Source organism: Lathamus discolor, chromosome Z (assembly GCF_037157495.1).
Source record: "Lathamus discolor isolate bLatDis1 chromosome Z, bLatDis1.hap1, whole genome shotgun sequence".
In the NCBI taxonomy this organism is placed as follows: domain Eukaryota; kingdom Metazoa; phylum Chordata; class Aves; order Psittaciformes; family Psittacidae; genus Lathamus; species Lathamus discolor.
The window spans coordinates 73,765,267-73,782,007 of NC_088909.1; the positions used below are offsets into that span (position 1 = coordinate 73,765,267).

General features: G+C 38.1%; 1 protein-coding gene across 1 annotated transcript in view; it reads left to right on the forward strand.

Annotated features, from left to right (window-relative positions):
* The first annotated feature begins 13,228 nt into the window (after nt 1–13,228).
* The window catches only part of RORB (RAR related orphan receptor B), a 33,980-nt gene continuing 30,467 nt past the window's right edge, over nt 13,229–16,741 (forward strand). Inside the window, exon 1 of the mRNA XM_065661923.1 lies at nt 13,229–13,339. Within this exon, the coding sequence (XP_065517995.1) occupies nt 13,229–13,339 (111 nt within the window). The remainder of the gene's footprint in view (nt 13,340–16,741) is intronic.

Genomic DNA, 16,741 nt, shown 5'->3' on the forward strand with positions numbered 1-16,741 from the left:
CTTTGTGTTTTTCTGTAGCATGACAGCCACTGCATGCCTTTGCAAGTATAACCTGTGAATGAGGATGTAATTCTAGCCAATGTGGGGGCCTAAGGGGAAAAAGAAATAGTAGTTCCAGGTTCTGGGCAAGTCTGTTAGAGATTCATACTGAGAGCTTTCTCCTAAATTCCCTCTGGCCATGAAAAACAAGGGCAACTGGGATTCAGTTGATACTCCTTTAACATAATGTTTGTCCAGCAGAGACAGTTCAGTCAGGTCTGTAACATCGAACCTAAAAAAACTGTAACCAAATTAAGTTTTTTGCTCTGGTTGCAGATAGGTAGAATATAGGTGTTATTGCACAAGGCAGGGTTTTAGCTGTAAAATATCAAAACAAAAAAAAAGTAAAATAAAATTCCTCATTTTAAATCTATCATTCTAATCCCCCATTACTTACACACATCTGAAACAAAATCAGCTGATCATAAAAGAAAGCTGAGATTTATTTTCAGAACTTCCAGAAAAAAGTATTGTTTCTAAATGATTGGGCTGGAATAAGAAGTACATTTTACAGTATCAAAATAAAATGTTTCATTACTTAGTTCCTCCAGCAGTCTTCCTCCCTTCCTTAATGAAATGGAACAGCCTGTGTCTTTATCACTTCTTCCATTTAATCTTGTTAATGCAGTCTGTTGAGACTCCACTTTTGCAACAGCACAGGTGTAACTGTGAATAAGAACGGTAATAGGAAGAATACTGTTCTGTTCCTAGGAATCTTACTTATTTACAACAAAATGTGTGATGTTCAACCCAGAATAAAAACTGATGCAACTGGTGAGTTGAAACATTTTTCTTCTTCACTTTCTTAATATGAGGTATTCCAATGAAGAATAAATAGGGAAATATTAAACATGCGATATAAAAACCTGTCTTTGAGACAACTGCACTTGAAGTTTTACTAAAGATTAATTCTTCCTACTGTGTTAAAAGATGGCAGTTTAAATTGGTATGTAGACAGTTGAGAAGTGTAACATTTCAGTCAGCAACAGATGCAAATCCAAGAATATCTCCAGCTGATTTGATTGCTTTTCAAAAGATGGGGCAAAGATTTTAAATAAAAATGTGCCAAAGTGAAAATCCATATTGATGATAGAAAATATGAACGCATTTGAAAAGCTCTGAGAAAAGAACATCAGGACGATTTCAGACTCATTTCAGACTGAAATCGCTTTTCTTACTTGTTTATTGTTGCCTATGTCTTTTGTCATTTTTGCATTGTAGGAGTTGTATTGTGCCTAATTTATGGGGGAAGGTAGTGTAAGGAAAGTGATTCAGGAAAGTGGATGGGAAATTATTCCATTGACTGTAATGGCAGTTACATAATGTCTCAGACAATGCCAGTTAGATCCTCTTTTTTGCTGCACTGCTATAATTCTACTTGAGTGTGTTGAATTACTCCTAGCTTACCTAGTTCAGCTCAGAACCAAAATATATACCTACAGAAAAACATTTTCCTATCCCTTCTTTCCCTTGGGCAACCAGCTTGATGATTTTCTGTCTTAAAAAGAAAAAGAAAAAAAAAACCAAAACAAACCAACAATCCCAAAACAGAAGGGGGAGGTCGGGCAGAAACTATTTTTAAGAAGGGTTTTGGTACTGAGTCATGCTCATTAATAAAAATTAAGACATAAACTGAGCATATGTATTCTTCCCTCTCAACTTTTCCTTGAGCATTACAGTTAGCTATTTTGGGAAGAAGCTTCAAACTGTAAAACATACATTAAAAGCTGCATTAATTAGTGGTTTATCAGGACTGCAAATATACAATATATTTAGTTACTAAAATGCTTTGGGTTTTTAAGTTGTATTATGCCCTGTGATTCACCAAAGTATTGTTAATCATACTATCTGTTTATAATAGTCAAATCAGCTAAAAATTTCTTGGCAACTTGCATATGGTAAGCATGGACAAAAAGATTTACAGAGATTTCGAAGAATGAGAAACATTCCACAAAACAAGAGTAGTAAGTGTTGGGGGGAGTAGTTAATCTCCTTAAATGTACATCTTCAGGTGACTCAAGAGTGTATATGCTTCTTCACTGTTTGTTGCTGGGCTACCTTTTGTGCTTAATTTTCAGTATGAGATAAAAGAAAACTCTCAGGACTAAATTTCCAGAAATGTAACATTTACCTGACACAGCAAATGATAAAACTATAAAAATTCATACTAGTATGTAGTATTTGGGAGAAATTGAGGATATGATCAATTAATGTAATTATGTGTTTAAGCAATCCTGAAGGCATGCATATTCAAATATAAAGAGGGGAGTTTTGCTAATAACAGCGATGTGTTATAGGTAATCAGCTGTGTTATTTTAATGAATAAGGCATTGGGCTAATTGATAAGGCAAAAGAAACATTATTTTATTTTATATGTGATTTCCACAGCAGAATACTTATCATATGAAACATATCATTGTTACACGTCATTGTGAGACATGAAAGTATTTTTCTGTATCTCCTCTGTAACATGTGTAGAAGAGAGAGAGAAGTTGAAAAACAAGATTTTTCAACATTTGCAAAAGCTATTAGTAACCACTGAGTATGCTTTAAAATTGTCTTTAAGTCATTTTAAATCACATTTTCAAAACTTGTAAAGTAATATGCCATTTTTGGGTACAGTATCTTAGAAGTAATGTTTAAGGTAGCTGTAACACTGGTTACAAAAGAAAATCAAATTTGTTTTTTAAAGATGCACACAACATATGAAATTATTAAACATTTCATGTATGCCTGTCCAATGATTTCTGGACTCTGAAGTGATTTTTTTGTTCCTACTAAAGCTAACATTTTAAACACGGCTTAGAAATCTTAAAAATGTCCCTAATTATTCCTGTTGTGTATATGTTAGGTTTGGACTTTTTTTGCTCTCAACTTCCCTTCTTTCCTCTTCCAATATTTCATTTATAAAAAGTAGAACATACTGAGACCTCTATAAAACCAGAAATAGAAGAATAGGAAACATCCAGCTATTTGAATGGTGAACTCACTTATACAAAAGTACTGTCCCATTCTAAGTGTCACTTACTGACTTTTCTATCATATTTTTAATCGTATTCAGTTCTAGCAATGTACTACTTGCTAATTTTCAGAAGTAGAGATTTAAATGATTTGATTCTGTTATGTTATAAATTTACAGAAGAAGAAAGCATTTTAAACTGTGTAAGTATTTAATATTTTGCGGATAACTTTTGCATTAAATATAAATATTGGGAAAAGAAAAAAAAAGAGAGGTGGGAAAATAGGAGAAGGTTCTGACCCAGTTGTTATTTTCTCTGAAGCTGCATTATTTGTAGGTCCAGCAACTCTATTTTATGTGCATCCACAGATTAAACAAAGCTTCTAAGTCCTTAATCATTCACTGTACTATTGCATTACTAACACCCATGCCTTTGCTGTCTCTTAGAGCTGTCCATCCCAGCTGTTGGTGCAGCCTTTCTTCCCTTTATTGGAGCAAGTGCTTGAGAAGCAGTTCAGAAAACAGACAGTTGTAAAAGATGAGCTAATTAGGATTATCCTTGAAGCCTCTGTTTGTACATAGACTGGCTTCAGGCCCCGTTTAGTAGCAACTGCGTCATAAATACCCAAATTGCTGCTTGTCAGCTCATTCTGTGTGCAGACCTGAACTTTGCAGCAGTCCTCGTTTCCCTTGATGATTTTGCACGGCATCAAATTCTGGGTTTGAGTGGTATTGGAAGTATAGGAAACTGGGAATACTAAAAGAAAACAGTATTAGTAGGAGGGAAAGAGGAGGAGGATACAAGAATTGTGTATGTGCTGCAGCTCAGGTCCACTAGCAAAGACCTGGAGAAGAGGGTGCTGCCACAGGCAGAGCTAAGAATAAGCAGGACACCTTCCTTCCACTGCAAGCTGAAGTAAGTTTTAAATTCATTTCCACGCCACTCCAGCAAACAATAATACTGCTTGGATGTGAGGAAAGATAAGGTCATCTGTGATCCCACAGCTTTAAAAACAGGCCATCAGAGCCTGTTCCTGCAACATCTGTCTTTGTGCTGCTAGGCTTTGTAACTGTACAGCAGTGACCTATGCGTCTAACAAAGAATTCCCACTGAGATGGTGAGTACTATATGACAACTTCAGTCAGCTCTCAAAAAGCAAAATGGACTGTAAACATTTATCATGGTATCTGGGCTCTTCACTTGCAAAGTTCATAAATCCATTTATCCAGAAGAGATTAAAAAATAAATAGCCATGACTACTTGTCTACCAGGAAACAGTAATTTAGAAACACTCAGCTCACTCTGAGTAGCTTTCTTGAGTAAAGACAAGGAAGAAAAGAATTTGTCATGCTGAATGCCTACTATATTGTAAACCATTTAAGTGAAACATCCACATACTATGACAAACAGGTATGCAGAGTAAATACGAAATGTGCTTCTCATAGGAAAGAGCCTTGTGTGTGCGATGTATTTTCTGTATAGGCTTCTGTTTTTTGAGCAAGTGCATATTTACTGTGTAGAGAATTGCATAGAAAACATGGTCATCACTGCTCAAATAGCCATTCTGACCAGGTTATATAAACACTAGGTAAAGCTGCTAGAGATTATTTGCAGAACATTGGAACTGATGAGCTCAAATATAAGATAGCTTGGGTAGTATAATATTTTGGATTACCATAATAATCTCTTTAGGGAAAGTGTGCAGTATCAGCAGAACCATTACTTGAGTCTTTTAGGGAACTATAAACTGTACAGTAATAATTCTGCATTTATTATACACTGAAATCTTCCCCTGTGAATAAGGCTCTTTATGGGGCCCAGGATAAGGCTTTGAGAATTTAATTAAATCTCTCTGATTTGGACTATGGAGCCCAAATCATTGGTTTGGCAACCTGGTTTTGTTGTGTGGTAACTTGTTTTACTGTAGCACCATCCTTTGAAGTTACACACATGATTTCCATGCATAGGAATTACTAGGGGAAACATAGATTAATATAGAGAAGCCCATACTGAGTAGCAATGAAAATGCTCTCCTACAGATTTACAGAGTTCTAGGTGAAATGCCAAAGTTTACTGATTCTTTGACCCTTTCTGATCTCATCAAGCACAGTTTTTCAGGGGGCTACCTTTGAGCCATAGATTCTGGCAGGGAGATGATTTTTTGTCTTTTTTGATCTGGACACTAGGCTGTACTCGCCTGCGTTAGCTGTAACTGCCCTGCAAAGGGTGCAGGCAGTTCTGAGTGTCTTCTGCTACTCTCCCTGCTCATTTACCTTGCCACAAAAGTCCAGGGCAGCCTTAAACAGTTGTGCTTCTTATGCACTTCAACCACTCTTGTCTTGTCCAAAATAAAGAAACAAACAAGCTGCTAGGTAGCAATTTGTGTGCCTTTGGCATCTTCTAAACTTCTGGTGTTTCACTCAGTGTTGGCTTGCCATTCTTGGCAAAAAAAAAAACTGCATAGCTTTTGTTTGTAGTCCATGAAAGATCATGTAATAACTCCCTGGAAATCCAGATTTTCTGTTAATTTAGGAATGTTTTTAACTCATTAAAATAATCACTTCTGCAGAAAAAAAAAATAAAAGACTGGCAATCAAAAATAAGCATATACCAATTATCTCACAGCATCATGTCACTGTTCTTAAGACTTTTATGGCTCTCTTGCTCACAACTAGCTTTGCGCCACAGAGAATCATCCAGCCTTGCAAATCTTGCAGCTTTTCTAATTGATTAGCATAATGAAATTCAGCTCTGTGCAATTATCCTTAACCTGTTTTAATCTTGAAGTTCTTTGTTCCTATCTAAGGTGTGATAAAAACCTAGGGGTCCGAAAGCATTTCTTTTCTAAAGAATGTATCCCTTGGTCTAATAAAAGATATTTCATCTATCTGAAAATCTCATCTCATCTATATCCTTGGACCATCATAAGCATAGCAACTTTTTACTATTCATAAATTGTTAAATAACACTGCTAGATCTATTGTAGTTACACTTCACAAAGGAAAGAAAGGGCATGTGAACAAAAACATTTTTTTCCTATTTCCATTCTTATTGTGATGGGAAAAGGTTGCTCTACTGCACGCTTTTTTTTTTTTTCCTATAATTTCACCTCCTATGCTGAATGTAAAGGCAAGTAATCTTTCCAGACTTGTTCCAAAATGTAACAGTAAGATACAAAAAGATGAGATCATATGAGCACTTTGGAGATTACTTTTGACTCTGGAGCAGTCATAACCATTTGAACTATTACTTCATCTGTCTGCTTCAAAGCTTCTGACAATAGTCTGCAAACGTTATTATGGCCATGAAAATGTTACAAAAAGTCTTATAAAGTTTATATCTACAGTACAGATATAAACATATCTCCTTCGTATGTAAGACCTGCAAAAAGGCTAATATATAACATGTAATTTTGAAACTTTTCATCAGTCTACAGACATTGTCATACATATTTCTAATGTTTGATCTTTTTCTTTAGAAAAAAATGAATTTTAAATGCACACAATAACTATGCACGTAAAGACTTTTATTGTCATAAAAAAAATCTTGAGGTTTTAAAAGGGTTTTTTCCAGCAGTCCTTAGAATTACCATGTAATAAAGGGCAAAGTTGATTATTAAGAAAAGTTGGTGTACAGCTCAGTGCTTTTTATTTTCTTTCCCCATTGGAAAATCATGGAACAGGAAGGTAAAAGAAAACATGTCACAAAAAAAAAAACCTTTCAAGTGGCATTGATTATAAGCTAAAAAAAATCTACTGAAACTGTGAGACCGTGAAAGAAATCAGACCTGAAAATTGCGTGGATTTCTGGCAAAAGCAATCTTTTTAGCAGTAATCTATCACCCTTCTATTTTGAGCAATAATTTATCAGATTTCTCAGTATCCAGCCTCCAAGGCTACCACTTACCTTGAAATTCATGACAAGTTTTTACCGATCATATATAGATCAAATCTACTGTGTTTGCCTAGTGAGACATATAGATATACAAGGACTTCTGCTTCTGGGGAATTAGTACATCTCTGCCCATGAGCTTTAGGACTGTCATATTTGAGAATCACCAGCCTTGCTGCACATGCAGAGAGGGCCCTGGGCAGAGTGGACCTGACAGTCTTCATAGTTCTAAGAAAGTCCAGGGTCCAGACTCACAAAGTTGTGTGTATCACTGTGTGAAAATGCTTAGATATTATGAAAATATTTTCCTGGGTGAATTCCATCATATCTGCTTACTCTGTTGTCTCATTTGGGGTATGGCTGACAGCAGATATATCTACGAACACATTAATTTACATTAGCTAGCATTAATTACATGAGGTATTGCTAACTATGTTGCTCTCACTGCATGAGGTATTGACAGAGGCTGACAACATAACTAGTATCCTCAGCTGCATATTTTCAGGTATTAAATACAAATGCAAAGCACCTGAAGTCTTGCTGTGAAGCCACAGCATATCTAATGCAGTGGCAAGGGAGTTACCGAGGTCTACTTGGCAGCCTAACTTAAAGTAGAAACTTCTATTGATGGTGAAGTTCAAGGGAAAAAGCCTCCCTTACTCACAGAGGCCAGGATAAAAAAAGCAGAGTTGGCAACTAGATATAAATGCTGAGTATACTTAATTTGAAATCACTTAGGGATACAAACATGAAAGTGAACTGCATCAATCTACTAGTATTTCTCAGAGTGCTCCAGCTTAAGGATGATGGGAATCCCTGGAAGGTGAAGGAGCTGGTTTATTTTTTTTTTCTTTTCTATCAGTTCTCTGTTTAGCCTTGAAGTTTCCAAGCGCAATCCCTCCAGTAGCAACAAATTAGAAAGAGGACTTCCTTTTCAAAGTTCATGCCCAGCATGCTTTAGTACCTCTTTTGATCAAGAACTAAATATTGAAAGCTTAAATCTTTTTTCCCCTTGGAACCAGAGCTACAGGCCTGGGATATTATAGTCTCACCCAAATGAAGTTTCTCAGATGTTAAACTGAGATTATAGAAAATGTGACTTTTGCTTTTTTTTCTAGTTAACAAATGCATCTAGACAACATATGCATCAGAGTGGCAGTCCTCACAAGTACGAAATAGACACATTAGCTCCCTTTTTTACTCCTCTTTGTTTCAAGAGGAATTTAGCAAATTAACTGTATATCTCCTTCCAGATTTACCTACTTTTAAGATAATGAATTTTGTGCCCTTGAGTAAACTTTTCTGCTGGCTAAAACCAACCAACCAAACAAACAAATATCAGCTCAGTGTACTTTTTTATTTATACCTTTTGGGGCAGCATTTGAGGAAATAGCAAATTTTTGGTTTGAAGATGGTTTTACATACATATTTGTTTTTATCTAAGTGTTCATTTAAAACATGTGAGATGGCCTAGTTAGAATTCTGAGTCCCAGCTAGAATTAAACTTGGCTAGGGATGTTAAGGATAACAGGAAAGGATTCCGTAGGTACATAGCGAATAAAAAACAGACTAGGGACAATGTAGGCCCCTTCCGGAAGCTTTTGGGAGAACTGGCTACACAGGGTTTGGAGAAGGCTGAGGTTCTGAATGACTTCTTTGCCTCAGTCTTCACTGGCAAAGGCTCTGACTGCACCACCCAAGTCTTGGAAGGCAGATGCAGGGACTGTGAGAATGAAGACCTTAGGCTCGCTATAGGAGAGGATCTGGTTCGAGACCATCTTCAAAATCTGAACGTGCACAAGTCTGTAGGACCTGATGAAATCCACCTGTGGATCCTGAAGGAGCTGGCGAATGAAGTTGCTAAGCCACTGGCCATCGTATTTGAAAAATCATGGCAGTCAGGTGAAGTTCCCGACGACTGGAAAAAGGGAAATATAACCCCCATTTTCAAGAAGGGGAAAATGGAAGACCTGGGGAATTACAGACCAGTCAGTCTCACCTCTGTGCCTGGCAAAATCTTGGAGCACATTCTCCTAGAAGGCATGCTAAGGCACATGAAAAACAACAAGGTGCTTGGTGACAGCCAGCATGGCTTCACTAAGGGGAAATCCTGCCTAACCAATTTGGTGGCCTTCTATGATGGGGCTACAGAACTGATGGACAGGGGTAGAGCAGTTGATACCATCTACCTGGACTTGTGCAAAGCGTTCAACACTGTCCCACACAACATCCTTGTCTCTAAATTGGAGAGACATCAATATGATAGATGGACCACTCAGTGGATAAAGAACTGGCTGGATAGCTGCGTGCAAAGAGTTGTGGTCAATGGCTCAATGTCCATCTGGAGACCAGTAACAAGTAGTGTCCCTCAGGGATCTGTGTTGGGACTGGTCTTGTTCAACATCTTTTTTGGTGACATGGACAGTGGGATTGAGTGCGCCCTCAAGCAAGTTTGCCGATGACACCAAGCTGTGTGGTTCGGTTGATAATGCTGGAGGGAAGGGATGCCATCCAGAGGGACCTCAACACACTTGTAAGGTGGGCTGATGCCAACCTTATGAAGTTCAACCATGCCAAGTGCAAGGTCCTACACCTGGGTCGGAGCAATCCCAGGCACAGCTACAGGTTGGGCAGAGAAGATTCAGAGCAGCCCTGCAGAGAAGGACTTGGGGGTGCTGGTCGATGAGAAGATGAACATGAGCCGGCGGTGTGCGCTCACAGCCCAGAAAGCCAAACGTATCCTGGGCTGCATCAAAAGGAGCATGACCAACAGGTTGAAGGAGTTGATCCTGCCACTCTGCTCTGTTCTCGTGAGACCCCACTTGGAGTATTGTGTGCAGTTCTGGTGTCCTCAACATAAAAAGGACATGGAACTGTTGGAACAAGTTCAGAGGAGGGCCACAAGGATGATCAGGGGACTGGAGCACCTCCTGTATTAATATAGGCAGAGAAAGTTGGGGCTGTTCATTCTGGAGAAGAGAAGGCTGCTTGGAGACCTCATAGCAGCCTTCCAGTATGTGAAGGGGTGCTGTAGGGATGTTGGGGAGGACCTCTTCATTAGGGATTGCAGTGACAGGACAAGGCATAACGGGTTGAAACTTAAACAGGGGAAGTTTAGATTGGATATAAAGAAGAAATTCTTTCCTGTTAGGGTGGTGAGGCACTGGAATGAGTTGCCCAGGGAAGTTGTGAATGCTCCATCCCTGGCGCTGTTCAAGGCCAGGCTGGACAAAGCCTTGGGCGACATGGTTTAGTGGGAGGTGTCCCTGCCTACGGCAGGGGGGTTGGAACTTGATGATCTTAATGTCCTTTCCAACCCTAACTATTCTATGATTCTATAATTATGTATTTGTTTCCTTAATAAAATTCCCCCTTCTTCCTGTTGTCCTAAGAGAATGAATTAGGTTCCAGGTGGTAAACTCAGCATCTGAGGATTATTATTGCTAGTCATGTAGAATAAATTAATTACCATTGCAGCACTCTAATTTGTAGTGTACCATATTAAACTAGAGGCAGATCTCAACCCCAAAAGAAATTTACACGTAAGTGTAAAATAAGAGATTAATACCTCAGAGAGACAGGACGATCCTGTGGTACTGATGAGAGAAGCTCAGTGGGTGATAAGGAGCAATCACAATGGAGCATGTATCCAAACATTATAAATTTTTTCTTAGACATTGGGGGGGGGGGGGTTGCTGGCTTTTATCAAGTGATACATGTCAAGACAGGGTGAAAACTGAACACGGTTATTGAAAAATTGGACAAATGGACAGTTGAGACCTGTGTTATTGCTTGAAAACAGGCAGGAGCCATTATTCGTATTTGCACCATGAAAGCTGATGGGTAGGAATGCAAATGGAAGTCTTTTAAGAGCGGAGAGAAGCAGATTTGTTCTTATTCTTTGCTCATGTTCTCATGTTTACTACATTGGGAGAAAATAAGTTCTATTCCTGTGCTGGTGAAAGTTATCATGGTGGAAACACCACTATTATTAATTAGTTCTCTGCTTTTTTGCCTCAATATTGAGCAAGCTGTACTGAATCAGTGCATTTTATACTTGTAAGAGATTCCAAAGCAAGCTGCTTATTTTATAATAGCTATGAAGGTAGGATATACAAGTCCCTAAATTGTTGGTTTACGAAGAGAAGGGAAGAAGAAAAACAGCATAAAATTGTATGTGACTGATCAAAGATGCAATGTGAAAAAGGTGTAGTAGCCTCTGACAATCATTAAATCTGCAAAAGAAACCTGGTACACTGGGTGTTAATTACAGTAATTCAAGATGTTTCTGGCAATACAGTGGCTTCTTTTTCATCTGGCTTGTACAATTAATGACTCAAGTTTTCTGTTGAGAATCCTTAAACTGTTCTGCTGTCTTATGAACAAAAAGAAATGCCTTGGAGACAGTAGCAGAGTCTAGTTTTTCAAACTTCTTCAAATGCTTTCTGTGTCCTAAAGATACTGTCTTTTCTGTGAGTTCTCTAAGAGTCATGGCAGCAATTTCCTAGACATCGTGTACTTACTAATTTATAGAATGGTTAATTTCGAATAAGGGTTTGAATTAACTGATGAGTCGCAAGTCTATAAAGTATTTATTTCATACTCATTGAAACCTGGATACTTAGAATTTAGTGACCTGTTCCATAGATATTTACCGTGAACATAGTGCTTATAATTGCAAGTCATGCATAGAATTACTTATTGCTCACAGTAACGAGTACTGTGCTAGATTAGACAAGTGTCACAGGATCAGTTCTTCTGTCTCCATTCTTAGTGCTCTGTTCTTAGTTACAGATGTATATGCAAGTCACATTAAAAGTGCTTTCATATTGTTTGGGATTTTTTTATTCCTTTGTCTTGGCTTTTCCTGAAGATCTCCTCACATTCCCAACTGTAGTTCTTGCCTCTGACATTGACACATGTCTTTGAGGCTTGTCAATATAAAGCAGTGTGTGGTCCCAGAGTTGAGCCTTTCTCCCTCTGTAGGATCCTCAGTCAGAGACCTGTGAGCAATTACTCAAACTAGCCTCTCACAGAGCACCACCTGGAGGCACATATTTAAATGTTTTAATTATCTCAACAGGGATAAGGCATAGGAATTTTTGAGCAAGATAACCTGGCAAAATTGCCGAGGAACTGTAGATGCTTTTCTGTAGGGAATCACCTTCTTTTTTATGCATCTGTTATGCCAGGATAGCTAGTGTATATTGGTTTCTTAAGAAGGAAAAGAAACTACCACTGCCTAGTTCATGAAAACAAAATGGGATACAGAAGCTAACCCCAAAATTGTGGATGACATGTAATTTTATTTCTAGATACGAACTTTAGTAAGAAGACAGGAAATATTTTGGTTCTGGATTGTCTCCATCCAGAATATATTAGCAACAAATTACTATTTAATACAATAAAATTAATTCTATCCATCCTGGATTAGGAGCAATTTAAAAATGGTTTGCTTGCCTAAGCCGTGGCTAAAAATGTGCTTGATCAGAGGCAGCATATCTGAAAGGGAAAACAAATAGATCTTCCACTTATTCGCAATGCACCTAAATAGAATAAAGGCACAGTCCTTCCCTACGTTTCAGAGTTTGTGCTTTTACAGTGTTGTAAAGGAAATGCACAAAGGATTCAAAGCAGTTGAGGCAAGCAAAAAACTATGAAGGAAGAAAAAAAAAAAAAGAATATGTTTTCCTTCTCTGAATTAAATGACCTTTATAACAGGATATGTTTATAACAGATAGTACATGCCTTTCCCAGCACACAGCCACTGGGTGCTGTGGGCCTTGCCTGCCTGTGCTGAAACAAGGAGCTCAAAGAGAAGATATTAAGCAATCGCCTGCAAACTTAGCTCTACCAGTGGGATCGGTATCTTTGCATGTCTTGAAGCCATAATCTGAAGGATGTGAAAACTTCATCACCTTTACTGCTTTGAAAAATGCATCAAAATTCATCAATACTATATGTAATTCTACAAAGTGAGAAGTCATAAATACTTGGAATGTGTAACCAAGAACAATCTGTATAATTATTTAGGAGCCCTGATGACTGTCACTAGCAATAATGATGATAAAATTAACAAGTAAAAACAAGAAATGAGAATATGAGGGAGAACTTGCTAATCCTGAGATATTTAAAATTGTTGAAGAGTTTTGTGGGCTATGGTAGAAGCTACATAAGATAAAGCGATTAAAATTTGCCAAATAAAAGCATTCAGAAATGGACAGTAGAATACAAAGCAGTTTGATATTGTCAGAGGGTGATGAGATTGCCTGATGTCTAGCTATAGTTTTCAAGATCTTCATTTGAGATCGAAATTAAGTAGAATTATATTACTCAAAATGTTTGTCTTGTTTTCTTTTTCAGCACAAATTGAAGTGATACCATGCAAAATTTGTGGTGATAAGTCCTCTGGGATACACTATGGAGTCATCACATGTGAAGGATGCAAGGTATGAGATTTTAATACAGCATAGTCATCAACATCTGCATTAGCCTCAGGCAGTAGTGTGCAATAATACACTCTTACATGCTTTCATGCAGTGGTGCCAAAGGCTGTAAAGCCTCCTGCTGATATAGATGTGTTTCATACTTAACTTTACTACTTACATTTCTTTTCATCAAATAGTCTTTACAGTTAACTCCCCGTTTGAAACATGAACTTACCACATCTGATGCAGTTTAAGTGCTGATACAGAGGCTGACAACTGTAAGTCACACCTGTTCTACCTTAAATCAACTTGAGAAATGGATTTCTTGTTTCCTTTACAACCTGTGTAGCATTAGAAGTTGTTGTGGTATCTCAGTTCAACATCTTAAAAGCTTACAGGTGTCAGTTTGGTCGTATTTTATCCTCTTTGTATTCTCTGCAGGCAAATTGTAATCTCTGGGAGAAAAAATGCCTTACATTATAAGTAGTGTAAAAGGATCCTTTGTTTTCTTCCTTATAGGTTCCCGCACAGGGCAGCTGCTGGGAACTGGAGGTTAAAAAAACAGAGGGAGGGAGGACAGGGAAAAAAAACAACTTTTCTAGGATGCTTATTTGTATTAATGTATTATCACAGGCATTATTTCAAATAACACAAATCAGACCCCAATCCAAGAGAAAAAAGGCTTCAGTTTTCACCCCAAAAATACTCCATTATTGAAGGAGTTATTACTCATGGAATACCAGAATTTCATACTACATGTTGCTATATCAGCTTTTACTGTAAATGTGAAATGATAAAGATGGGTGGGCAACATCTCTAATTTCTTCTATGTGAAAGCACACAAACTATTATATTTGAAGGTGGGTGTATATTTGTAGAATGAAACAGCAATTATGTATTTACCTAATGATTTACAAAATTTTAGAACATCTGAAAAATCTGAAAATTTGGGTGCAGTCATTCTCAAAAGAAACTTTTTAATGCCAACACATTGAGAAGCAGTATATTGTGAAATATCACATTTGTTTCAGAAAAGTTAACAATTGTAAACAGAACAACTTGCAGCATTTCACTGTCATAGTGTGACACTGGACTAAAAATAAGCATCTTATGATGATCATATGAAACAGGATTAGATTAATTTATCTGATACTTCAAAATAGGCACAAAAGATACAGGAGAAAAATACTTTAAACAGAAAAACAGCGTCTTGTCACAGTACTCAGTGCCTACAGAGCTGTTAGGGGTAGAGTCACATGTAGATGTGATTAAAGTTAATACTGGCCCTTATTTGTGCCTCAAAAGGAGATGATACCCCTCAGCTCTCTATGTAGGCTGCTTATTGAGATAAAGAGCTTCTCTTCCACTTACAGTCCCTTTAACCGTATTGTTTTTGTGCCAGTTTTGCAGTATCAGATCTATTAGTCTAATCTGGTTTTGTGAGCCTGTTGTGAAAAAAGATGTCAGTTTTCACACTGGGTCAAAGGGAGGCATTGCATTCTGTCAGAGTTCTGTTTTAAGGTAAGTGCTGTCTGAGGCAGCGCAACTCTGTTCTTCATTGCCCACCAATTAAATAAGTCTTTGTTCAGCCCACATTCTCACTGGTCATTTCTGGTTTCTTTTGTCTGAATGTATTAAAAATCTGAATTGATTAAGAGGGTGGCCATGTGCGGAAGAAGGAGGTGAGGACCACTCCACAAGCATGCACACACACTGAGCCAGGCATGAGACAGCTGCAGTGTTTCAGGGCACAGCGTCCAAGGATTGTACTGTCAGTGGCAGTGCTACAAACTTCAAGGGACAGCAAATCCTTTAACTCTGTGTCTCTACATTAGCTATGTCACTGAAAATGCATATTAGAAGTGTTTAAGGGGCATCTTAAATATTACTGCTGTTTCAAGGGACGGCTTCATAAGCTGAATAACCTGCTGGACCCACTGAAGAAAATGGTGGCTCTGCCACTATCATCACTGAAAGGGTGAAAACGGAAGACAGGTTTCCATCCCGTCTGTCTTCGTGACTCCTTTTGCTGAGAAGCCTTTCATCATCTCTCCTGCCTGCAAAATATTTGCTATGGATTTTTTGTCATGATTTAGACAGTAGTTTGCATGACCGTTTCCCTTTTCAGACTGACTGACGGTGATGGATGAACTGACTTGTTCAAGATGCAGAAAGACTTGTCAGTGTTGGGAGTATTGCAAAACCTGTCATTGAGACCATATCTCCTCAGTAATGAACTGCATCCTCCTTTCTCAAATGGAATTATTCTCTGTAAATATAGCCAGTATTATATAAAGATCTCCTAAAAACGAAATGAAAGGATTGCCTGTACTTTGTAAGGCAGCATTTAAATCTCTCTTTCTTAGGAGAAAAAGAGTACAAAAGTCTTCACAGACAAATAGATTACCTGCTGTAGATTAATTTTATTAGGTAACCCTTCATTTTTTCCTAAGAGGGGAAAAGAAGAAACAAACAAATTCTTCTGAGATGAGATCAACCTTAATGGGAAAAAACAGCATTACAGGATAAGTCACAGTCAATACTAGATGGTTGGGGGGGGTACCATTATTTAATTCATTTGTTCTCTCTAATCCTTATCCACTTCGGAGCTGCTAAAATCTAGATCTTTAAACCAGAAAATCCTTTGTATGTCAAACCCAAAATTGATGGTAAAGTATAGCAAGTAGAGCAGATATATCTGCAATTAGCGTCCATTTAGACTTAAACTCACCTCCACAGTTTTGTGAAAGTTTTGGCCAGCCAGGGTCAGGTAAGTCCCCACCAGATTTTTTCTGAGAGTTCCCCTAAAAGACATTCGTGTTCTCAAAAGTGCAAATCATTAAACTTAATTTAGATTTTGAATATACTATAACCGCTGATAAAACCAGCACAGGCCAGATGAAATTATTCTCTTCATGCTCAACCCCAGAAACTAGTCCTGTTGGTGTTGCTTGGTGAGACACACCAAGTGGGACAACCTCCCCCTTCTTGTCCCTGACACACCACATCATCCTCGTTGGGTTCAACAGGACTTGAGTGAGATTTCAGGACTACCTGTAGCAAGCAAATTTAGCCCTGTGATGCTGTCATCTTGTTGTTTCCCCACTCACACTCCTCCAAAACACATGGCTGCCATGATTCCCATGCTGGCTATTGCCACTTGGCAGCCTGTACAGTGATAATTACAAGTCAGCTCTTGCTTTATGGCTCCGTTCAGAGCTACTTGCAGAGCAGCCCAAATAGGCACAACCACTTTGGCATCACTCACTTCCGGTGACTAGTGTAACTACAGAAATAATGCTTTCTGTCCTTTTTCTCCTCATGGATTTCTGCAGTGGCTAGGCTGTCCTTCAGCTTTCCCACCACACAACGCTGTAGCTGCCTGTGCGCAGATGCCAAAATGGCCAATAAACTTCTCTTCTT